The sequence below is a fragment of the Capsicum annuum genome, chromosome 3 (assembly GCF_002878395.1).
Source record: "Capsicum annuum cultivar UCD-10X-F1 chromosome 3, UCD10Xv1.1, whole genome shotgun sequence".
In the NCBI taxonomy this organism is placed as follows: Eukaryota; Viridiplantae; Streptophyta; class Magnoliopsida; order Solanales; family Solanaceae; genus Capsicum; species Capsicum annuum.
Window position 1 is genome coordinate 253,869,772 of NC_061113.1, and position 23,931 is coordinate 253,893,702.

Consider the following 23,931-nt stretch of genomic DNA (forward strand, 5'->3'; position numbering starts at 1 on the left):
AAATATTTAGTTAAATCGGTTTATAGGTTGTGTATATATTTATGGGTTCATCTTATAATAAAGGTTAATAAAGGCGTCAGCTTTTGTTTAAAATACCACATTATTTTGTTGTTGTGTTTTTTTCTTTTTTGGGGGTGCAAAATTAGTGATTAATTGTGAAGGTAATTTTGGGGGTGGGGATTGTGTTGTTGATGGAGAGGAATGAAGGAGGGGATGATCAAGAAGGTGGTTCTGGATGGATGCAAGTGAAAAAGGTGTGAACTTTTTGCAAATCCATTTCATAATATGTTAATTCAGTTTTTTCTAAATTGAATTATTTTGCTTTTTATATTCAAGTTGAAAGAGGATGGAGAAAAATGGGATTATTATTAAAATAGAAATCATCAAGAAACATGTTTTAAGTTGTGCCATGAGGTTAAATCAAGAAAGTAATGGTGTTTTAGGTAATCTTTTGGGTTGTAATATGCTTCTTTCTGTTTCAGGATTAAAATGTATTGAAGGGTTGGAGTTTTCCTTAATTCATGTAGATGGATTAGTGGGTTGCCGTAGAATTGGGTATATTATTGGACAATTTAGCGAAGAAACTTGTGAATTAGCAAAGCTAGTTTCATATTCTTCTGGGCTGTAACGCTTCTTTATGTCTCAGAATTAAAATGTATCAAAGGGTTGGACTTTTCTTGAATTCATGTAGATGTATTAGTTACATTTTAGTGAGTTGAGATAAAACTAATCATTTTCAATATGTTTCTGTAATTGGATCAGTGGGTTGATTTAGAATTGGGCATACTAACAGATGATTTAGTGAAGAAAATGGTGAATTAGCCAGGCTAGTTCCATATTCTTGGATCATTTAATCTATTTGTTAATCAATGTGCTAACTTGTTCTGCAGAAGCACAGAAACACTTCTAAATTTTCACTGCATGGTTGGGTTGGAGGATTATCTCGAGGAACTGCTTCTGGTCATCCAGACAGTCAGCCTTCATTGGCTGTAAAAAGCGAGGATCTTAAATCTGCTGTTCGCAATTCAAAAGGAAGTCACCCTTGTATTATACATGATGATGTAACATTAGTTCTGAAGGAAGATGCAGTGATTGTACACGATAAATGTGTGGTTAGTCATGGTAGTACTTCTGTTAGTTTAGGTTTTTCAACGGATTCCAATCAAGGAATCGGCCGGGAACATCCTCAAAGAATTAACCATGAGATCCTACCAAAAATCAAGTGGGGTGACTTGGATGATAGTGCTCTACCATCTCATTTTGGAAGTACTGTCCAAGCAGAAATTAAGTTTGGTGACATTCAAAATCATGATCTACTTAGTAGAAAAACTGATCAAACAAAAGATTCTTTGGCACACAATTCAACAACTGATCTAGAGCAAAATAGATTGGTTGCAACCACTGAGGATGAAAACCATCAAATTCTCGACTCCCATCCTTTGTCTCCAAATATGAAGGAGCCATCTTCAGAAGATGGTAATGCTACTGCTGCTTATACCCAGCTTGAAAAAGGTGACACTTGCAAGAGTCCTGGCGAAAAGGTTAAATGTGCTGCCAGAGAAGGGCCTAGTGGGGCAGGTGTGCCCAATGTTGAATCTGAAGAAACTTGCACGGAAATCCCTGAAGTGCCTAGTCTTGATAAGAATATAAAAACAGTGGTTGTTTCCCAGGATCCCGAGTCACTATCACCGACTAAAGGAGGATCAGCAAATGTTGGGCAGTCCTTTCTGACGTCTTCTAATGAAGAGTTTAGGAACAAACGAGTTAATTCAATCATTGAAGATTTATCAAAAACTAGTTCGAGCAGTATTGATGCTGAAGACACTGGTGAAAGTAAAGAAAGGTTCAGGCAACGCCTCTGGTGCTTTCTCTTTGAGAATCTTAATCGGGCAGTAGATGAACTCTACCTACTCTGTGAACTGGAATGTGACCTGGAGCAAACAAAAGAATCTATTCTTGTGCTTGAAGAAGCCACATCTGATTTTAAAGAATTGAGTGCAAGAGTGGAGGAATTTGAGAGACTGAAAAAATCCAGTTCTCATGCGACTGATGGAACACCTCTTGCCATGAAGTCTAACCATCGCAGACCACATGCTCTGTCATGGGAGGTCAGTACTCTATCTTGTCTCTTCTTTCAATGTTTCAAATTGATACCCCAAAACAATATCACATTAACAAATCAATCTCTGACATGCAAGCAGATCTAAAACAGCTTCATTATTATTTTGACTTCCCAGGCATAATGTGTATACCTGTTGACGCTAAATAAACTGTTTTGCAATTTTTTACCTTGTTTTGGGCACTGCAGCACACAGAGTTTGGTTCTGGGAAGTCCTTCAACTCTTCAAATGGTGGAATTATCTTGTCTTTCATATTTCTGTAATTTCCTTTTAATTCACTCCTACTTATTATATAATATTGGATGACCAATCATGAAAGGGCCACCCTCTTTGGAATCTTATTAAAGGAAAGATTTTTTGTTCACACATTTCCGTTATTTGTTCTGGTGAAGTGGGGATTATTCTTGCATGATTGTTATTCTTAGCTGAGCAATATCTGGAGTTCCCTGGCTCAGTAATGTCCAACGTTTATTTACCGTGAGGGATGGACAACATGAAATTACACATGGAGTATTGCAAACATGTACGGCTAAATGACTTTAGAGGTTCTCACACAGAGGACAAGATACCCCCCCCGCCCCCCCCACACACACACATACAAGAAAACTGCAATAGAATTTTAAAGAAATTAGGTATAGAAATACCGTATGTCATCAAAAACAGAAATTAGCTTAAAAAATGAGCACAGTGATGGATGCCAATATTAGGAACTCACAACTCTCGCTACTAATAGAAAGCTGTTGAATTATAATCTACTTACAAAGAGTTAGTTTAAGAGGATGGACAGAGAACTTGAGGGAAAAAAAGAAGATTGGATATGTTGACATCATTTTAATGAATATACAGTGGTTTTGATATGAAGGAAAGAAGACCTGAAAAGTGTATCAAGGAAGATGCACAGCCTGAATGTGGAGGAGTTTCTAGCTTTTCTAAGAAGGCTGAAACCAGCTAAAAGAAAAAAACATGTAATTCTGGCATAGACGTCAGTCATCTATTTAGCATATAAAATTGAAAATGTGCTTCACGTCCATCCTGAAGTTCTATTTTTCTGATCAGTAATTGGTGAAGCAGAACACAGACTAAACTTGACCTGTTTGAGATTTTGTGTGGTGTTTTCATGGTGGAAAACTATAGGAACACAAGCTGATGAAGTGCAGGTGTTTCTGGATGTTTACAGTTTGCTGCTTTCCTTCTGTAGTGTTGCGTAGGAAATGTCTTTTACGTCATTGATAATCAGTAGAAAGCTATGTGGGAAAAGGACATGCAAGGAAATATGAGCCATTTTTAGGAAATGAGAACTATAGAAGGAAAAGCTAAGAGGGTGTTTGGATTAGCTTTTTTTGAGTGATTTAAAAGCTAAAAGCCAAAAGCCAAAAGCCAAAAGCCATCATTGATGATAAACCATTATATTAATAGTATATCAATATTTAATATTTTTTTATGTATCTATGTATATAAATATTGATTGAAAATTTTGTAATAAAAATAAAAATTATTTAAAATATTATAGTAGACATGTAAAGTAATTTCTCTTTGTAAAATAATCTTAGTAGTAAAAGTCTATTGATACATGTCCTTTTTCGTAATTTGTTTCCCAAAAGCATTTTTATAATGAATCAGCCAAACATAAATTACGTTTTATCAAAAGCACTTCTCTGAAAAGCTTTTTCATACAAGTGCTTCTCAAATAAGCAGTTTTTGCAACCCCAAACAGGCTTTAGACCAAACAAAGAGCTTCTCATCCTAAATGAAGTTATAAACCTCTTGTGACCAACTAAATAAGCAACCTTTTCCAATTCCTCTTCTTTTGTTTGTGGTAAGGCTTTCAAAGCAATATGGTAGTTAGCTTCATTTGTGGGCCTGGACAATTGCAGCATCTTTTAGGAGTATCAATGCATATCATACACGCAAAGACAGTGGATAAATTGATTATCGACTCCGTTTTCAAGTTCACAAAATCTATCTTTCGTCTGCAGGTCCGCCGGATGACAACTTCACCGCACAGGGCAGAAATTCTGGCTTCATCTTTGGAGGCTTTTCGAAAAATTCAACATGAAAGAGCTAGTTTGTCAGCTGCAGGTGTGGAGAAAATGGGACCTAATTGTTATGATCATCATTGTGGTAGTACTAGTGTTCTGGAGACCTTTAATGAGAAAGGTGACAAAAAAAGCTGTTCACATGAATCATTAGAGAAGAGTGGGAAGCGGAGTAATGTGTTGAATCCTTCTCAGGAAAATTTGAGTAGAGAGAAGAGGCACGTCGACTTGGGCAAGTCTGCCTCTCATGCATCTAGATTACCTCCTAAGGAGGGGGTTTCCACATCTGTCAGTGGGAAGAACAAGAGAGACAATGAGAAAAATGTAAAGCCTATAGATCACTTGAAAAAACATTACGAAAGAGACAAGGAAAAGCGAAATGGAAGCTCCTGGAGATCAATGGATGCTTGGAAGGAGAAGAGGAACTGGGAAGATGTACTCTCCACACCACAGCGAGTTTCATCTCGCTTCTCGCATTCACCTGGCTTGAGTAGAAGAAGTGTAGAGCGTGCACGCACTTTGCACGACAAACTCATGTCTCCTGAGAAAAAGAAGAAGTCAGCTATTGACTTAAAAAAAGAAGCGGAAGAAAAGCATGCACGTGCAATGAGAATTAGAACCGAACTTGAGAATGAGAGAGTTCAGAAACTACAGCGAACATCTGAGAAGCTGAACCGTGTAAGTGAATGGCAAACTGTGCGTAGTATGAAATTGCGAGAGGTGATGCACGCTAGGCACCAGCGTGGTGAATCCCGCCATGAAGCTTACCTAGCTGAAGTAGTAAGAAGGGCAGGTGATGAAAGCATAAAAGTAAATGAAGTTAGATTCATTACTTCACTCAATGAAGAGAACAAAAAGCTCATCTTGCGCCAGAAACTCCAAGATTCTGAGTTGAGGAGGGCTGAGAAACTTCAAGTGCTGAAAACTAAACAGAAAGAAGATATGGCAAGGGAAGAAGCTGTCTTGGAACGCAAGAAATTAATTGAAGCAGAAAAGTTGCAGCGCCTTGCAGAGACACAGAGGAAAAAGGAAGAGGCACAAGTAAGAAGGGAAGAGGAGCGCAAAGCATCAAGTGCCGCACGCGAAGCGAAGACGATGGAACAGATGCGGAGAAAGGAGGTTCGAGCCAAAGCTCAACAGGAGGAAGCTGAACTTCTAGCCCAGAAGTTAGCTGAACGACTCAGAGAAAGCGAACAGCGTCGCAAAATTTATCTGGAGCAAATACGGGAAAAAGCTTCAATGGATTTCAGAGATCAGTCTTCACCATTTTTTCGTCGTTCTGTGGCTAAGGAGGGTCAAGGTAGATCTACGCCGATCAGTAACTGTGAGGATAGTAACGAAAACAATGGCATTGTTCCTGAAGGCTCTATGCTTGCTACTAGCCATGTCACTACTCAACACTCATTAAAACGAAGGATCAAAAAAATCCGCCAACGACTTATGGCATTGAAGTATGATTTTCCTGAACCTTCAATCAGTACAGAAAATGCAGGTTTTGTATATCGAACTGCAGTGGCAACTGCAAGGGTGAAAATTGGGAAGTGGCTTCAAGAACTTCAAAGACTTCGCCAAGCAAGAAAAGAAGGGGCTGCGAGCTTTGGACTAATAACAGCTGAAATAATTAAGGTGATATATTACACTTGCATTAATGTTCACAATGACCGATATAGTTGCATTAAGATAAATAGTTACTTTATCCCGCTGTGAAGAACTGCTACAGAGAGCATTTTGACTAGAATAAGTTCTCGAAAATGTTTTGTCTTTAATAGTTCAATTTTGTTTCATGAATTATTTGTTACTGACTGCTTCTGGCATTGTGTCATAACTAGTTTTTGGAGGGAAGGGATGCTGAGCTACAGGCTTCTCGTCAAGCTGGTCTGGTTGATTTTATTGCTTCTGCACTTCCCGCATCACACACATCAAAACCAGAAAGCTGCCAGGTTACAGTCTACCTTTTAAGGCTTCTGAAAGTTGTTCTTTCAGCAGCTGCAAACAAGTCTTATTTTCTTGCTCAGAATCTACTGCCCCCCATCATCCCCATGCTGGCAGCAGCTCTTGAAACCTACATCAAAATTGCAGCCTCATCTAATGGCTCTGCTTCTGCCAACTTGGTCACATGTAAGGCATCAACTGAAAGGTTGGAATTAATGTCTGAGGTTCTGGACGGTTTCCTTTGGACAGCAGCAGCAATTATTGGTCATACAAGTATGGATGAACGTGCCCTTCAACTACAAGATGGTTTAATCGAGCTTGTAATTGCATACCAAGTTATTCACCGGTTACGGGATCTTTTTGCTCTGTATGATAGACCTCCTGTAGAAGGTTCTCCTTTCCCTTCATCAATTCTTCTTGGTGTAAATCTGTTGGCAGTCCTTACATCCAGATTCAGAAACGTGTCTTCATTAACATGTAAAAATTTTCCTACTGCGGACTTGAAGTCTTCTTCTCCTTTGTATAATTGCCGAAATGATGGTATATTGGTATTACCTGGAGTAAATGGAGGTGTAGGCTTGTTTTTACCGGATGTACCGGAGGATAGCCCCCTGGATGAATCTGCTAAAGTAAAAGAACATCAGGGTGCGGTTGTAAATGATCTGAGCTCTGACAAAGTTGACTCAGTTGCTGCTAGTACGGGAACTGCAGATGTACTGCAGGAATCTACAAGCAATGTGACATACAACAACCTACAGACAGACGAGAAGAAATCTGAAGATAATAGTAAAGGTCCTATTGGTGGAAATGAATCCGGGATGAAGCCAGCTGTGAAGTTTCTTCTTTCTGCCATATCCGAGACTGGCTTAGTTTGTCTTCCATCCATGTTGACAGCTGTACTATTACAGGCTAATAATCGATGTTCTGAACAGCAGGTAAACTTTGTGGATCCCATTAAATCTGTTCGTAAAATCTAGCTTTTAGGTTTTCTGCAGGATTCAGATTTTGTGCAATTTCAAAAGTTCATGAATCTTGCTGTGCATCGTCTATATTAGGATGTCATCAACGTCATATTTGTTTGCTACTTATGTTCTTCTCTATTAATTCTCTATCTTATGCATGTAGCATTGAGTCATTCTATTACCGGGAAGTAATTGTTTGAAACTATTCCTATGTTATCAATAAAGTTGGTTGCTTCTAACTTTGTAAAAAGTAAACTGAAACCTAACCTTAGAGCTTACTTGTGATCATCGTTTGCTTAGCTCAGTATCAGTGTATCTCCAACCTATCTGATTGCCTTTCTTTGCAGGCCTCCTATGTCCTTCCATCCAATTTTGAAGATGTGGCAACTGGTGTATTGAAGGTTTTGAACAATTTAGCATTAATTGACATATCTTTTATCCAGAAGATGCTAGTAAGTTAATTTGCAACTAGTTGTATCAACTTTCTCTTGTAAAAGCTCTAGATGCTAAAAAGAACTCTCTATTTTCTCACAGGCCCGGCCAGATCTAAAAATGGAATTCTTTCACTTGATGAGTTTTCTTCTCTCTTACTGCACAAGCCAGTGGGGCACTGCAACTGACCAGGTGACTTTCTGGTGCTTTTGCTTTTATGTTTGGCCTTCAGCTTGAACATCTCTTATGATTCAGTGAACATAGAAGTGCTGTTCAAGTGTTTATGCTAGTCTTGGAAAGCCACTGTGTTTTTGGTTGGAAGGAAGAAAAGTACAAGAAAAATTCATTTGGAAAGAGATCCTAACTCACATTTTCCTATCGTTTAAGCTGATGCACTATAGGAAAAATTCAGTATTATAACTCCATGGTTGTCATGCATCACCAACTTTTCTTCTATAGATTATATTTCTCTGGTAACGATATGTAGATTAATATAAGAAAATGTGGTGTTCCTAAAAACATATGGCGGCAATTGAGTAAAAGACAAGACAAGTCTTGAATCTTTTTCTCCACGTAGGCCTGAATTGATACTCAGCATTATTAACGAACTTCTAGGTTATATCATCAAATATGCTTTTAGAAAGTTGCAACAGGTTGAATTAGATAGACCATATTTTGTTTGGAACCCTCTGCAACTTGTCTGACGTGACTGAAGTCTGAATGGTAAAAACAGCAGGTCTGCAATCAAAGAGCCTTTTGAACTTCTCTGATTAAGATTGATCGTGAAATTTTATGGACAATTGCTTGGGAAGACGTCTATACTTGCATAAAATATAAAAGATCTTAGACATACATGGTCTACAACAAAAGGATCTTGGTGATTGGCTGTCTCATTATTGTAGCACTGTCCCTAATTACCACCACACTCTCATTAAAACAAGTTAATAAGTCCCTGCTGATGGTTAGGTATCTCAGTCTTGTTTGACTTTTTATTTATTGGATTCCAGGAATAGCATGAGAATGTTCCTCGGAAACAAGTTCTTAGTAGAGAATATTTGCATTTTTTGATTTGAGAGAAGCATTAGCGGTTAATGGTTTTTGTATTTTTGTCGAGCTGTAATGTTTCCACATGTTTTCTGGTTTACTTCCTTCTTGACAAAGTAGAGGACTAATTTATATTCTTTTTTCATTTGGGTGTTTTATGTTACAGATCGGTTTGCTGCTGCTAGAATCATTGCCCCTTCTTGGTTATTTTTCATTGTTCCATCCTGAAAACCAAGCTGTTCTTCGATGGGGAAAGAGTCCTACTATTCTTCACAAGGTGCTTATATCTTTCGTTCAACTTAGACTTCGCCTGAAAATCAAAATTTAACTGTGGATTGTATGGAACAGGTATGCGACCTTCCTTTTATGTTCTTTAGTGATCCTGAGTTAATGCCAGTCTTGGCGGGTACTATGGTTGCTGCGTGCTTTGGATGTGAGCAGAACAAGGATGTCATTCAGCAAGAACTAAGCACCGATATGCTCCTTTCTTTGCTGAAAGCTTGTAGAAGTAGTCTTCCCTCTGATAATTCTTTTACAATACCTAATAATCCGCCACTAGATGAGGCTGGCACATCTGCTCAGTTGGGGCCTGAATCTAAAAACCTTCAAGTTGATTTCCCCTTGAAGTCAAACCGCAACAGTCAACGCAATGCTCGGGCCCTTTCTCAGAAAGGCGGTTCATTGCCGACTAATAGAACTGCCAGGATCCGAAGCTTAAAAGAGAACAAAGTGGTGAAGCCTTGCGAAGGCAAGAGTCTGAAGAGCAATTCATCTGTGCCAGATAGCACTGTCACATACATGTTGCACTCTAGACTATCTACTGACGTACTTGATAAAGCGGAACAGTTTTTTGCTGCAGTCACCTGCAATGAGAATGGAGGACTATGAACTCACTTACTGTATAGCTTTTAGGTGTATCCATTCTTTTGAGTGCTTAATGCCAAATAAGTATGGTATATGACACTGTAATCCTCTCTACGGTGAGATACTACTGCTAAAAAAGAACTTGCCCATCAAAGCTTATAATACTTATGTGGCAGTTTAAAAGCAACTTCGTCGTCTTTCCTACAGCCAGAACTTCCTACATATAAACACAGTAATGGCTGGTGGGAGTATCTCTGATCATCGTCATCTGCCAACTGGAGGATAGTCTACCTTTGCATTGAAGCACGATGTGAAGGAACTAGTCACTGCAGTTTGTATTGCACGTATACATAAGAACTCGGCTTAAGCAATTGAAAAACCAAATCAGTAATTTAAGTAGTGAATACACAAGGTTTTCTGTACCTCAACTCTTTCCTAAAAGAAGTTGAATATATAAAAACTTGACACAAAGTAGCCTGGATATTTTCCCAAATGCGCCCTAAAACACAATGGTTAACCAAATCTCGTTACATTCCAAAACTTTTTCAGTTAGTTCTCATGACTGAGGTAAGCTCTGTGCAGTGGGCGGCAACCCGGCTCACCCAAGACATCACTGTCGCTAGTTTTCGGTTCTGAATTTCCTCGTTCCTGACTAGCAGTGCGAATAGAATATGCACTTCCTGGAACATTCACTAGTAGTTCATCCTCATCTTTATTCTCTTCAACTTTAGAATGCCGTGAACCCTGAAATAAACAGCAAAAGGGGAAAGAACTTAATCTCATGGTAGCAGCACACAATGCCAACAACCCAGAACCGCGTTATTGTCACATCTATTGACGAATGGAGCAAAGTCAATAAAGCTACACGCCCAAGTAACCAACGAAAATCTACAAAAGCACACCTCTGGTTCATCCACATTCTGCTTGGGTTTATGGATAGTTTTGAGGTTGCTCATGACAGCTTTGAGTTTCTTCTTTGCCACAAGTCTAGTCAAATGCCGCTCTGAATGTTGTGTAGCAGTGACATCAGCATGACAAGCAACACATAAAGTCCTCATGTTCTCTAGCCTACATTCACCTGCAAGAATTTCAAAAGACAAGAAGATGGGGGTGTGGTTTTTCAAGAGAAAAAACTAGATACATAATGCATAAGTTCAGAAAAATGAAAGACTACAGTAGAAAAAGAAAACTAGAGGGTGAGGGGAAAGAGAAAGGAGAATTGCTAGCACAAAATATAGAAACGAGAAAAGAGAGCAGACAGAACCAGAAATTATCTGAGTAAATCTTACCAAAAACTACAAGAGGATGATCACCCTTGAACAAAAAATTTGCAAAAAGAAAGAAGGGTTTCAGTCTTCTTTTACCTCCCCCTTTATACACAGGTATAATGTGATCCGCATGCCATGCATTGCCTTCAATAGGGTCCTGAACAAGCTTTTGAAATCTGCCAAAAGCAAACAATTAATTGATATTCCATCAAATACATAGAGCACTGCGGAACAGCAAACGAAAGCTGGTTTAATTTCTCTTTCTTGAGATAATCAGTATATATTTAACTATGGCTAAAAACAATTGCCTCACACATGCATTGATTTCACATATATTTACATACCGAGAAAAAAAACTATTTGAGGAAAAACATAAGATCTTGGCATGAATGGCATGTTATTCTAATTGGTGGACTTACAATTTCTTACGCTTAGCCAAATTTGGTGCTACTTTGATGATATACTCTTCACGACTCTCAAAAGACAATGCTCTGATGCGCTCCACAATTTTGTGGCAGTCTAGTTGGCAGTTTGTGCAAATGCCACGCTCAATTTTGAAAAGCGCCTAGAAGTACCAACATTCCACAATTAAAGGATTTCTTGCATGAGCATAACTCAATTAAGTAAAAGTATAAGTGAAAACATACATTACGGATTGATCTATTATTAGTTCTAAGGTGATACTCCTCGCAGCAGTTCAAGCTACAGAAGAGATCCTCAAAGTAGTCAGGAGTTTTAGCATTGCTATTCCTGGACACAAAGTCAGCAAAACTTTAGTGACCCAAACACTCTCCTCATTTTTTACAAAAATAATCATTTGAACTCACTTGCAAGGAGTTTGACAGAGCTTGCAGAGTGGTTCATCCTTGTCGGACCACCCCTGCATGTACATTTTCTCTTGTTTCCCTTTCCCATTACAAAGATGGACCTTCCTCCAAACAGCATTTGGTGGTAAGGGGTAGGTAATTTCGTGCAACGGTGTAGTCCTCCTCTTACTTCTACCTTTCAGCAGTCCCTGAAATAAAATCACCAATACACATTAAAAATTATGCAACCTTCCAATCCTGCTGAGCCAAAAACAGATAAAAACCAGAGGTAGGTTACTAATGAAAAGCTAATGATTCGGGAACAAACCCAAAGACAAAAGAAAAACAAATAACATACCCCATTATCGTGGTTAAGGTTTTCACTTAAATAGGATAACTCAACGCATAATGGAAGTTGCAAGGCCTTTCCAATCAGTTTCCTTCGTTCAATTGCATTCAACTTGTGCCATTCTTTAAGGAACTCCACTAGAGCATACCGACAACTCATATCATCGTTGATATTATTACAAGCTGTTTTCTCAACTTCCTTGAGAGGGAGCAGTTCTAGAGCAACTTCCTCTGGCCGGAAATTCTTAAAAAGTGGCCTTGGCCTGGAATCAACTCCAGGAATACAAGAGTACAGGTGAATCCTTCCTGTATATTGGCTGACCTGAAACCATAGAAATCCAAGCACACAACAAAATCAAAACTCAACTTCAATGACGCAAACTGCAGATGCATACCCCCCCCCACACACACACACAAAGATATGAAAGATCTCCCTCCAAGGCGTACATACGACTTTCATCGAATAGGGGTTTCCTCAGAATTCATCTACGCCAACGCCAATTTGTTATGCTGTTTATACCATCTTTAAGACCAAAAGTGATCTTAAAAAAAGCAGAGGAACAAACAAAACTCAAGGAGTCCAAGATTATAACCACATGCTAAATAAGGAAAGTGCATGAGGTCAGTTCATATCAAGCAGCAAGCACTTTAATGACAACGAGGATGAGCTTTATGCTGATATGTATATTCATCAACTTGGAACATTGTGATTCTGGTAACAGCCAAACCGTTATCCCTGCACTCCTTCCCAACATTTCAGCTGGTTTGGAGGGAAAAACAAGTGATAAGGAGATAGCCAAATACAAAATCTATATAATTTTACCTCAAAACGGAGTGATTCTATAGAACTGCTGGTTACGAGTATGTTGCTATTTACTTCTGATTCAGGGGATGCACCTTTTTCCTACATTCTCAAATTCATGAGTAACAGAGTAAGTATGGATCCATACAAACGTTCAAAAAACAAGAAGAAAAAGGGTAGGGTTGTGAGAACGGAAATAAAAGATTAGAAGTATGATTAATATTTCAATGATTTAAGAATAGGATCCAGGTTCTTTGGCTTCATTAACATCTATACAATGTGAAGAGCTAAAGTCATCATCCAAAACTTCAGCTCTGCAAGAAGATTCTTCATGCCCTATGGTGGAAGTAGTGGGCTTCCCATTATCAAGACAAGCCAAAGAAGGCCAAATCAAGCAAATCAAAAATAAGACGCATGTTGAATAAATCAAAACGCTAGATTGGTCACATGAAAATGTAAGTGACGCTTTGCAGAGCATGCAATTTTTTGAATTAATTCTTTAAGATTAAAATCATATGCTAAATCTAAGTGGAGTAACTTTTAAAAATCTTTTCAAACTAAAAAGAAAAAAAAAAAGAAGCTGCTGGAATCATGGGATAAAGGTATCATGGGCTAAATATGAGTAGAGTGCAAAGGTAGATACTCTAGGGTATTGTGGGCTTTAGTGTAGTATAGACATAAATTGGTACCCGTCAGATGCAATACCTACCGTATAACGGAGGTCTGATTTCGATAAGAATGAGCTAGTTCCATCCTGTTTGTCATCAATCCTGTATGTATCACAATGAGCTTCAAAAGGATCTAAATCTAGATGAATGCCTTGAACTTCAGTTACAGTTGGTTCTTCTCCAGCAACTTCACCATTTTCTGCATTCTCAGTTAAATGATCACTCTTCTTTTCTCCGACATCCAATTCCTCAAGGCAAGAAACATCACTAACCTATTTGCCAGAGCAAGCTTACCGTCAACAGCAAATCACAACATTCTCACCAAAGGTTAAGAACAAAGTTGTGCTAATAAAGTCAAACAGGAGGTAAAAGACCTTCCTGTCAGTTTTTAAGAGAAATACAGCAAACAATAATCTCAAGAGTTACACAAGATAGGTGCCAGTTGCATATACCTTTTAAGGTTAAAAAACAGTACTAAAAAGCGCATCATTAAAGGCACCTTAAGGGGGACCAGACTATGAACAAATACCTTCAGAGGATAAAATAATCTCCATACATCAATAAATATATGATACAAGTTAAACCTGACACACATGGCTATCAACATAATCCTTACTCAGGAACAAGATAAACAGTAAGGAGAACCCCAATGCTAACATCCAGGAATGGGTTGACATTTTAATTTAATTGGTTTTATATAAGTCCAACAAGGAAAAACAGCATCAGTAGAAAAAACTACACTCCTGTTGATGCTGAGACTAGTAAAAGCCAGTCGAGACAGCCTAACTACACAACCCAATGGAGCGCACGTGCACAATAGATTCATAAATTCACCACTCACCAAATTGGAAGATTTCATTAGCTACTATTTTTCAAAGCATTTTAATTTATTGTTTGATCAAAATTTGTATAAATTTTCCACAAAAACTTTAACCTTCAATCGCACCTAGTTTATCAATAAGTTACAAGAATGAGATTTGTTCTTTAATTTATTTAAAGAAGCAGAACCACAAATTCATCTGATATTCTCAAGGATACCTGAGTCTTCATGGCAATTTTTCTTTAGTGAGGCTATATCGAAGAAAACCTCATCTTAGGACTTCAATTATTACTTCAGACTTCTAATGTGATATACAACAAAAACAACAGTTGACTTGTGTCATATTCTAGATACAATATTTTTTTCTACTAAAATTGTAGGCTTTTAAATTGAAGTAAAGAAAAAGCATGGATTTTAGAATTTGCAAGGCTTGACTTGAATAGAAAATTTTATAATTGTTAAGAACAACCATGCAAAGCACAAAAATGAATGATTACTCCAATAATACCTCTATTGCCTGCAAAGCATCATACTTCCCATCCATTGTAGATGAAACTTGACGCAAACTTGTATTAAGTTTTTGCCACCGAATCTCATCTGAAGTATCCTGGAAGAAGTTATTAAGTAAAATTAGCAAAAAAAGTATTTCCAAGTGAAACTCTAACATAAATACGCAATATATATTAAATAGAAAGTCACCTTTCCAATGAAAATATATACATTTACTCCCTTTGTTTGCCCTTGTCTATGAGCTCTACATTCGGCCTACAAATGTTTAGACTGCATATAAGCATCAAACAATCAGACAAGACAATACTTCAGCATTTTGAAGAGCTTGCAGAAAATGGACAGGCCAGTATGGGACGCTAAATATTGAAACAAATAATGGAGAATAATTGGCACCCAAAACATGTGACCACCAGCAAGGAAAATTGACATAAAAAAAGAAGACAATGTTAGGACCATTCACTATTGACAAACGTGTCTAATATTAGTATACTTCAGCTTCCACTCTACATGGAAAATTTTAAGGGCTACCTTTCCTAGGATTACCATGTTAACCTCTGTGACATAAAAGCTTATGATCTGGCTTCATTAATGCACAGGATCCCTGTGTAGCATGCCATTCATGCTTGAGAACAACCTATTTTATTTAGAACTGCTTAGACAAATTCAAGTTTTATCTGTAGTATTCTATTGGTGCTGGTGCCTCACATATTTGTACAATCTTATTAAATTTCAGCTCACCAGTTAAACAAGTGCACAGAACAAAGTGAAGTAAGAGATTCAAAGTGATGTTATAAAATCATAGATCAGTTCATTCTTTGCCAATAGTTCTTAACTGATGTTTATCTCTATTTTGTTTTCTGGGTTGAGCATTCCCGAGAAAGATGTAATGATGAGTTCAGTAAGGGAAAAGAATGTTACACATCTGGCCCGAAAGTCTTACCACAGAGCTTCATTGCACCATACAAAACAAAGCTCAGCATTGGTCAGATATACAACTCTCATGCTTCAGTAAACAGGGACATCCCAAGTGTGTGTACCATCTTTGAATTCATACAGCAGTTTAAGTTAATATTGTTCAAAACAAGGATCGAACCTTCGACCTTGCAACAGAATATTGTATTTAGAGCAGTTTTAGATTTGCTGGAGAAGAAAGAAAAGTTGGGAAAAAAGGCAAAACATAGTGCAGCAGGGAAGAAAGGGGACGAGGAAGCAGAAAGAGAGATCTTGATTTTCATTAGAATGACCTCGCTAACCTTCTTCCTTTAGGGAGGTGAGATAAAGATATGATGGAAACAAATGAAAAATAGGGTTCCAGTGAAAGATTATTACCAACTTACACCTCAGCCTAATAGGCTGGAGATGCCTCTGAGCGCAATTTGACCAAAAAATCAACAGGTAAAACATATATGGAGAGCCAAATCCAAGTGTTAAACAACTTAGCTTCTTTACATAACGCTACATGCATATCAAATGCAACTACTGAATAGAACGAGAGCAAAAGAAAAAGAGTACGAAGTAGATTAGACTTCTAAGTAAATCATTTTCTTCACTGATTCAACATGTGATATTGGGGGTATAACAGATTCACCTGTTGCATGTGAGCTGGTTTCGTTGGCAACTCCAAGAACACGACATGTTGCGCTGACGTTAAGTTAAGTCCAGAGCCCCCTGAGAGTATTCCAACAAGCGCAATCTTGACCTGGTTATCAAAATCAAAACACATCAGCAAAATTTTCTTCCTTTCAACTGCATAACTACATCCAAATTAGTGGCAGAAACAGAGAGCCATCAACACCAATATATAAAAGAAAGAAACTGATCTATCTCCAATGAAATCCATTTCATTCATGAAATTGTAAATGCTGTTTAAGCCTTTAATTAGTATCACATGGGCAGGCAGAGGAATTTGTTTGGACTGCCTTTGTGGCAAGTAATGACGTATGCCAAATTATGTAGAGCAGGATTTACGAACCTCATTCGCCGATTGGAATGATTGAATAGCCAACTGTCTGTCACTGGGTAATGCATTTGCATCAATACGAATATAATCAATAGCTTTCTGACAAAGAAACTCCTACAAAAGAACGACAATGATGAGAGCGAGTCAAATCAAGAGAAATTTAATGACTTCGTTAGTACAGCGAAAAGAAGCGTGCAATTTGTCCATGCATATAGATATGTGGCGTCTATTTTAACAAGCATTGCAAGGGATTCCACCTGTACACCATCAAGAACTATATGGTGATGAGCAAATATTATCATTTTATGACAACTGTGGCTTGCTTCCATCATTTCTTCACCATCCAATTCTGTAATGATTGGATGTACAGAGAGCCACTCATAGAATCCTGGCAACTTTGCAATGCCAAGCGCTTCGTCATAGAGCTCTCTTAAAGCTCCGGAACAGGCCGTATCATCTGACAAGAAGAAAAAAAGAGGTGCTAGCATGTTAAGACCCTTTCAACAAAAACAAACCTAACAGGCAATTCTTTTGCAAGGTCTATAATTTTATTGATATTGGGGAAATCACCATATACAGGCAATACACTAAAAAGTAGAAAGCCTGTGATAAACATGTTTCTTTACAAAAGTCACACAATCATCTATACAGACCAGGAACTGGAAACCCGAAACAAGAGGCTATTCCTCACAAGCAACAAACAATTTATTCCTCCTCAGATACCCTTCTCTCTCTCTCTCTATCCTTCCAAACTACCCACACAAGAGCTAGGGCTAAACATCATCATGCTGAGGATTCTTAACCGTGTAGCTCTAATCCATGAATCACACTCAAGCTAGTCAAATAGCCCGACCTTTGTATTCGTTTTCCTATATTGCAAAATGTGCTGCAATCCCATGCGAAATTAAGGTCTTGATAATTACTTTATTGTCAAAAGGTCCATATAGTACAATTATGATGTCTCATCTTCTAACCATTATAACATTCTTCCAGTTGTATTTCCTCCACTTTGAAAATCCACAGCAGTTTCAATTAGTTTAGCGCTGCCATTATATGCCCCTAAATTCACCGACGGACCTAATTACTTTTCTTTTCCTTCTCTTTATCTGTTTACTATTCTTTTTGGACATGATTCAAATTTCAAAAGTGACCTATGTATATAATTCTTGTACCATCTTGGTGCTTTATTAATAAAAATTGACCTTATCGAAAAAGGGTGGCCTATGTATCTGTATTTTAGCTTTGGTGACAAATGTGTTCTCTTCAGTATTCCCATTTAAAGAAGCAAACAGATACCATGTATGAGGTAAGATTTTCTTTTTTTTTTTGGACAATGTAACGGACTCTGTATATAAACCATCAACACAAAAGTTGGAAGCCAAAATTACATCATTGAATCTACATCCAAAAGAATTAAAAAAAAAAACAGTAGACTAACACTAAATCCTATATCTCTTAAAAGGATCCTAGGATGTCTACAATAGAAACGGGGTCATCTATATACTCTGAGCTGCACCAATAACAAAAACTTATAATGCAATTCATCATTAACTTTTGCAGAGAACTACTGTTGCCTTCAAACGGGGTCATCTCTATAAGTTAAGAATTAGCTAAATCAAAAGTAAAGCTACTAGCAGTTTTAGTCCCTAAATTATTGGTAAAATTCTAATTTAGTCCTTGTGATATTTGACTAGACACATTAAACCTGCCTTTTTTGATCCATTTGCTTGTGAATATCCACAAATTTCTAGAATTATTGAATGTTAAACTATTTAATTACCCACATGTCATGATAGTCCAAATATAACAAATTTCCTATGTAAAGGGACGAAATCAAAGATTTTAAATAATTGAAGGTTAAATATCACAAGGACCAAAAACATAATTTACCAATAACTGAGGGACCAAAAATATTAGTATCCTTAAAAAGTAACATTGACTATTGCTAGTTGCTTTTCATTCAAAACATAACAATTGGGAAAATGGATGAAAGCACACAAGGAATAGCACCAAACAACAGAATCTAGTCCGAAGAATCTAGCAACATTTAAAACATACCATCAACTCTTTCAGGACTTTCCACTGGCACATCTTCAGCAACAAACTTTAAATTCTCAAAAGCTTTCGCAACATCTTTAGCACGTGAATCATCATTGGTTACACCTTCAGCCTCTTTAGCACCACTGTTCCCAGATCTTCTGCCTTTCAACAAGTCTATGGTAGCCACCGCCTGACGCATATCTGATTTCTTTAAAGTCAAACCTATAATTTGGCGTCGCAAGGGGGGTAACTGCAAAAGCACATGCTCCTTCAAACGACGTATCTGAATGATATTTAAAAAAAAAAGGAAGAATAAGAGCTAAGTCTTCAACATCTGGAAAGGGAAAAAGCAGGAAACCAAAGAAATGATAGTGCCGCATTTCTAATTCTAATAGTGCGGCTTATCTAACTAGATGCTCGTTGTCTCAGAGAAAGCATTCTGTCATAAAATGGCAAGAGCTTGTGTACATGAATCCCTATTACTCCCATCCATGGACAATTACTATTTGTTTTGAAGGTCTAATGTATATGTCAGAAAGTATATCATGTACGATACAGAATATAAATGTATCAATGTAAGTTGAGACAAAATTAATCAATATGCTAGGATGGGATATATATCATGAGAATTTTAAGGTACGATATATCCGGTTATTATTATTGGTTGTCATTGGCAAAAGCTGATCTTGATATATTGGAAAATATAATCACAAAATATGGGTTTTACCAATTAAAAGTGCAATCGAGAGAATTTGGTTTCAAAATAAAGATATATAAGCTTATCTGGCTCATATTAAATTGATGAAGCATAGATGTTATAGTACTATTCCTCGTTTTGATGATTTGAAGAACTTGTTGAGGGACCAGATATGCTGCCTAAAGAACCTGATCCATGTCTCAAAGCCAAATGTATAAGAATCTGGTTCTCAGGAGGAACTTGCTTCATATGTTTGTCATCATCGTCAAAAAGGGAAAAATTGATGATGCATAGTTATTATGGTACTATGCTTTGTTTTGATTATTTGACAAACCTGCTGATCTCAGAGGGAACAGGGAAATCAAGATCTCAGGGGAATAAAGGAACAAGTTGTATGATTGATAGGGATTCTTACTTCATAGGGACCAGGTAGGACCACCAGGCCGATCCGTACGAGTCAACTCTGACAGCTATCCACAGCTGTAAAGGTGCTGCCAACTCTGATAGCTTGCAGTACCGCGGTCCTTCCCTCTCAACCAATAAGAAACACTCAAGGTTTTCCCTCCCACACCCATATCATTATGTGGGATGAAAACCTAATTTTTGCACATCCTAAATTGATATTTCTCACAGCAAAAGCCTCCAGGTGACTCCTTCAAGGCAAGCTCCAACAACTGAGGGACTAGTTTGCTTCAACTGAATATACCTCTTGCTCTAGGTTGTTGAGTCTTTGTTTTTGCTCTCAATATTGTAAACCTACTCCTCTTTTAAGAAGTTTGTGTAGGCCTTTTATTGTTTCTCTTATCTTGAAGATTTGAGTTGTGGGCTAGAGTTAGCTGAGGTTGTATCAGCTAGAATTAGTTGATAGTGTGGGCTAGAGGTAGCCTTGGTTATCTACAATAGAGTTATTGTAGAGAGTGCTTACAATATAATTATTGTAAGGGTGGGAGATTAAGAGTTTAATTCCTAGGTTGCAAGAGGTTGTAATCTAAAAGTTGCTCGGTGTTTAAGTGGAAATTTGAAAAATCCTACTGGGGTACATCTTGGTTTTACTCCCTTGAGCAAGGAGGTTTCCACATTAAAATTGTGTGCATTTTACTGCTTTCTTCTTCTTGTTGCTTGTTGTTCTTTGTTATTCTCTATACAAGGACAAGGTAGTGGATCAGGTACTTGTCCTTGACTGCAGTCTACGTGCTGTTCTTAATTTTATTTGGCGTTCTTACTTAGAGACCTGGTCACTTATCAGGTCCCTAACCCTGTGGTGAACTCTTATAAACCAACATAAATATCAAACTCCACTGAACACCAATTCTTCGGTTCGTCGAAATGAAATAGTGGATAGTTAACCAATCAACAGCAATGTGACATCAGCTGTTTGACACCATGTACTTACACAAGTAGCTGAGGACAAAACAAAGTACATCATGAAATGTACTGAGAGTTGAAGCAACATAGGAGCTACAAGGTCATACCATAACAGTTTGCTTCAGTAACACATTTAACTCCTCCAAGCGAACCCCCTTCGAGAAATCCTGTGAGGACAAAACCATGAACATTTTCCAGTGGGATGGCCTCTCATTCTATATGTGAAGGAACAAGAATCACCTGGAAAACCTTCCCTTGGCAGCCATGAACAAGTCTAACATTGCAGTAAGTCTTTGCGAAGTCATATTTAGTCTTTCCAAGTAACCCGGGCCTAGGTGAAATAAGTATGGGAACAGAAATAAATGATCATTTAAAACCAACAGAGTAGAAGGTACTCGGTGAAAATGGAGAAACAAGGAACTTACCATAAGATATTTATCTGATGAAAGATGTCATATGGTCTGATAGCATTTAGGAAAACAGGAAACAAGCATCAGAATGCAATTGACACATGCAGAAAATTGACATAACAGAAAAAATAATGAAGTACATTAGCATGTTAAGATGCCTTTAGAGGATAACTAAACTTTAAAAACCATGAATCAGTAAAAGTTCCAATACAAGCTACAACCTTGACAAAGATGGAGTCCCTGATAATAGAATTAAATGCTTGGCCTTAGTCGCAACATCAAGTACAGTTGTTATCTGTCAAACATCAAAAGAGAACTTATGCTTATGCAGTAAAACAATAATTATTGTATATGTTGTATGTACAGCAACTTTTTTTATGACCGACAAAATCCCGAAGGCTAGTGGAGCGCGACTCGAGATTCGGTGGATAATAGGGCCGACCCTCTACCCTTCTCTACTTAAAACCTAGCTTTGTCTGTGAGGTTCGAACCGTGGCGTCCACCGAACCCACACATCACGTGTTGCGGTCTTACAGACCACTAGACCAAAGTCCTGGAGGCTATTGTGTATGTACAGTAACTAATCATGAAAAATGAGGCTTCCTTTTGGACACACAGTATTTCAAATATTCGAATTAATGTTTGGTTCTCAATTTGGTTCATTATTTCAATTGCTACTTGAAAATTGAAATAGAGAATTTGAAGTTTCAGAAACCGGTTTGAGGAGCATTTACAACAACAACAAACCCAGTGTATGGGACATAGTGGGGTCTGAGGAGGGTAAGATGTACGCAGTCCATACCACGACCTCCGAAGAAGTAGCAAGGCTATTTCCGATAGAACTCCGGCTCAAGACACGAGATAATAACCAAATCCGTAATAAAGCACGGAACAAGATGAGAAGACATAAATACGCCACCCACAATGAATAATAAACAAATAATAGTAAACAAATTCGTAATAAAGCATGCAACAAGGTGGCATAACAAGAATAACCACCCCACCAAGAAATAATAGTTTGCTCACTACACTTAAAACTTTTTTTCCTAATGAAATTCATGTCCAAAGCACTACCAAGAAAAACACGTGTTTTCTTCAATTGCAACCTGAAGTCGCAATATCATGCATCATGCCTCAAAAACTTGAGGAACAGATATTGAAGAGAAAGCACCACACCTTCTTTAATCAAGATTTTCCTGTGTCTCAAAAGTTCACTCTACCTATATTCTTCTCTAACCTCCATGAAAATCTATTTCTTGGCAAATGTAGTGTCCGACAGAGAACCAAGATGGCAAGACTGAGACTTCCACCCAAACTTGACATGGACTCTCTATCTCCTTATTTATCAGCAACTAAACAGAAGTTGTGGACAAGTAGCGGTTTCATTTATTGCTTCTAGGTCCATCAAGTGGGTCTTGAGGTTTAAGGTGTAAATATCCAGCAATAGCTTGATCTATGACAACCTCAAAAGTTAGGAGCTTTGACTCATACACCAAATTATTGGAAAGTATCCAGTTAATTTGTTTCTCTTGAATCTATTTACAGGTTTTGACTCTGCATCACCAACATCTATCATCACTAGAAAATAGAGCAACTCTAAACTAGATGATGTTGTGTGTGGTTCAATTATTTTATTTGTGTTTGTAGCAAAAAGTTGTTACTTTAAGACTGATAAACTGCACAGTAGATTTTCACTCAGTTTATCTTTATCTAGAAGTGCCTAAACTGGAAATTAGGAATATACGAACATCTGCACATGCAGTATAAAGGAAGACTCTATGGGTAATAGAGAGAGAGAGGGAGGGGAGAGGAGGGATGCAGAGAGAGCATTAAGATCAGGAAAGGGGGGTCATGAAGGGGAAGTTATTGAGAGAAAGGTGGTCTCCAGCCTACATTACAGGCAGTGGAAATACGAAGCACGAAGAAGCAAAGAAAACAGATAGCTATTTGCCACCTTGTGTGTAGCGCCATTAATAGTAATTCATCCTTTCACCAACCAAGAGACTCGTGAAACAGTAGTATTTAGTCAGAAGGTTCTTAATGCCACTACTAAACAGATGTTTAGGGATCAACACCCCAACATTTTTCACCTTAACCACCAGTTGGTATTATCCCAATCAGTAAATAGTTAAACAAGAAGTTAAAAATCAAACATTGAAGTAAACACTGCTTTGACTAGTTAGAAAATAACTTGACCATCTAAAGATTCTCTATTTTTTTCTCAGAGAGGACTTTGTACCTCTTCATTTTCACTTGTTTTCTTTGTGCAACGCAAATTATGTGATTCATCCACAACCAAAGTGGCCCATTCTTGTTCCAACATGCTCTTCCTCAAACGACGAAGCATTGTATATGATGTCACCACAACTCTTGGACATTTAGGTAAACGTGCAGGATTATCTTGGTGACCAAAGACTAGATGAAAACATAAAAAAGAATGTCAGACCTAACACCAGAAAATGAAAAAAAATTCTATAAGGAAAGCCAAGTCAGTAATGCTCTAGATGAATGAAATCCATAAATTTTAGATAATAAATTCTAAAACGAGGAAACCAACAATATATTTGTTGTTTGTAATGAACTCAAATATAGTTAATAGCACGCAGCTGTTTTCAAGCAGAACTTGATATAAGAGACCCCATAGAAGCATGGGGGAGAAATAGATTGTACAAGGATATGAAAGAAACAGTTATTTAATGCAATTATACACAACAACAACAACAACAACAGACCCAGTGTATTCCCACAAAGTGGGGTCTGGGGGGGTAAGATGTACGTGCATACCGCTACCTCCGAAGAAGTACAGAGGTTGTTTCCAATAGTTAACGCAATTATACAAATGAAAAA

General features: G+C 37.7%; 2 protein-coding genes across 4 annotated transcripts in view; one reads left to right on the forward strand and one right to left on the reverse strand.

The window, feature by feature from the left end:
* On the forward strand, positions 1-9,577 carry LOC107862300 (the record flags this gene model as incomplete). Its single annotated transcript, XM_016707824.2, is given in 8 exon segments — positions 1-254; positions 891-2,108; positions 4,097-5,782; positions 5,986-7,023; positions 7,398-7,502; positions 7,585-7,674; positions 8,693-8,803; positions 8,875-9,577. Coding segments are annotated over 8 exon segments (4,851 nt in total). The 3' UTR covers positions 9,415-9,577.
* Positions 9,407-23,931, reverse strand: part of LOC107862301 (DNA annealing helicase and endonuclease ZRANB3) — a 22,239-nt gene continuing 7,714 nt past the window's right edge. The window contains exons 4-24 of one of the 3 annotated variants that reach the window (XR_007053875.1): positions 23,324-23,499; positions 21,306-21,379; positions 21,100-21,135; positions 20,915-21,005; positions 20,782-20,841; positions 18,631-18,895; positions 16,830-17,029; positions 16,585-16,686; positions 16,201-16,311; positions 14,802-14,867; positions 14,611-14,709; positions 13,324-13,554; positions 12,636-12,716; positions 11,823-12,134; positions 11,486-11,673; positions 11,306-11,408; positions 11,078-11,223; positions 10,755-10,834; positions 10,293-10,468; positions 9,814-10,134; positions 9,407-9,716 (exon numbers count right to left, since the gene is read on the reverse strand). Coding sequence is in view for 2 of the 3 variants with exons in the window: in XM_016707825.2 (XP_016563311.2) it covers positions 9,940-10,134; positions 10,293-10,468; positions 10,755-10,834; positions 11,078-11,223; positions 11,306-11,408; positions 11,486-11,673; positions 11,823-12,134; positions 12,636-12,716; positions 13,324-13,554; positions 14,611-14,709; positions 14,802-14,867; positions 16,201-16,311; positions 16,585-16,686; positions 16,830-17,029; positions 18,631-18,895; positions 20,782-20,841; positions 20,915-21,005; positions 21,100-21,135; positions 21,306-21,379; positions 23,324-23,499 (2,792 nt within the window). In the remaining variant the exon portion in view is untranslated. Of the gene's footprint in view, positions 9,717-9,741; positions 10,135-10,292; positions 10,469-10,754; positions 10,835-11,077; positions 11,224-11,305; positions 11,409-11,485; positions 11,674-11,822; positions 12,135-12,635; positions 12,717-13,323; positions 13,555-14,610; positions 14,710-14,801; positions 14,868-16,200; positions 16,312-16,584; positions 16,687-16,829; positions 17,030-18,630; positions 18,896-20,781; positions 20,842-20,914; positions 21,006-21,099; positions 21,136-21,305; positions 21,380-23,323; positions 23,500-23,931 lie in introns of those variants that run through there. The other 2 variants (XM_016707827.2, XM_016707825.2) reach the window with 2 other exon arrangements.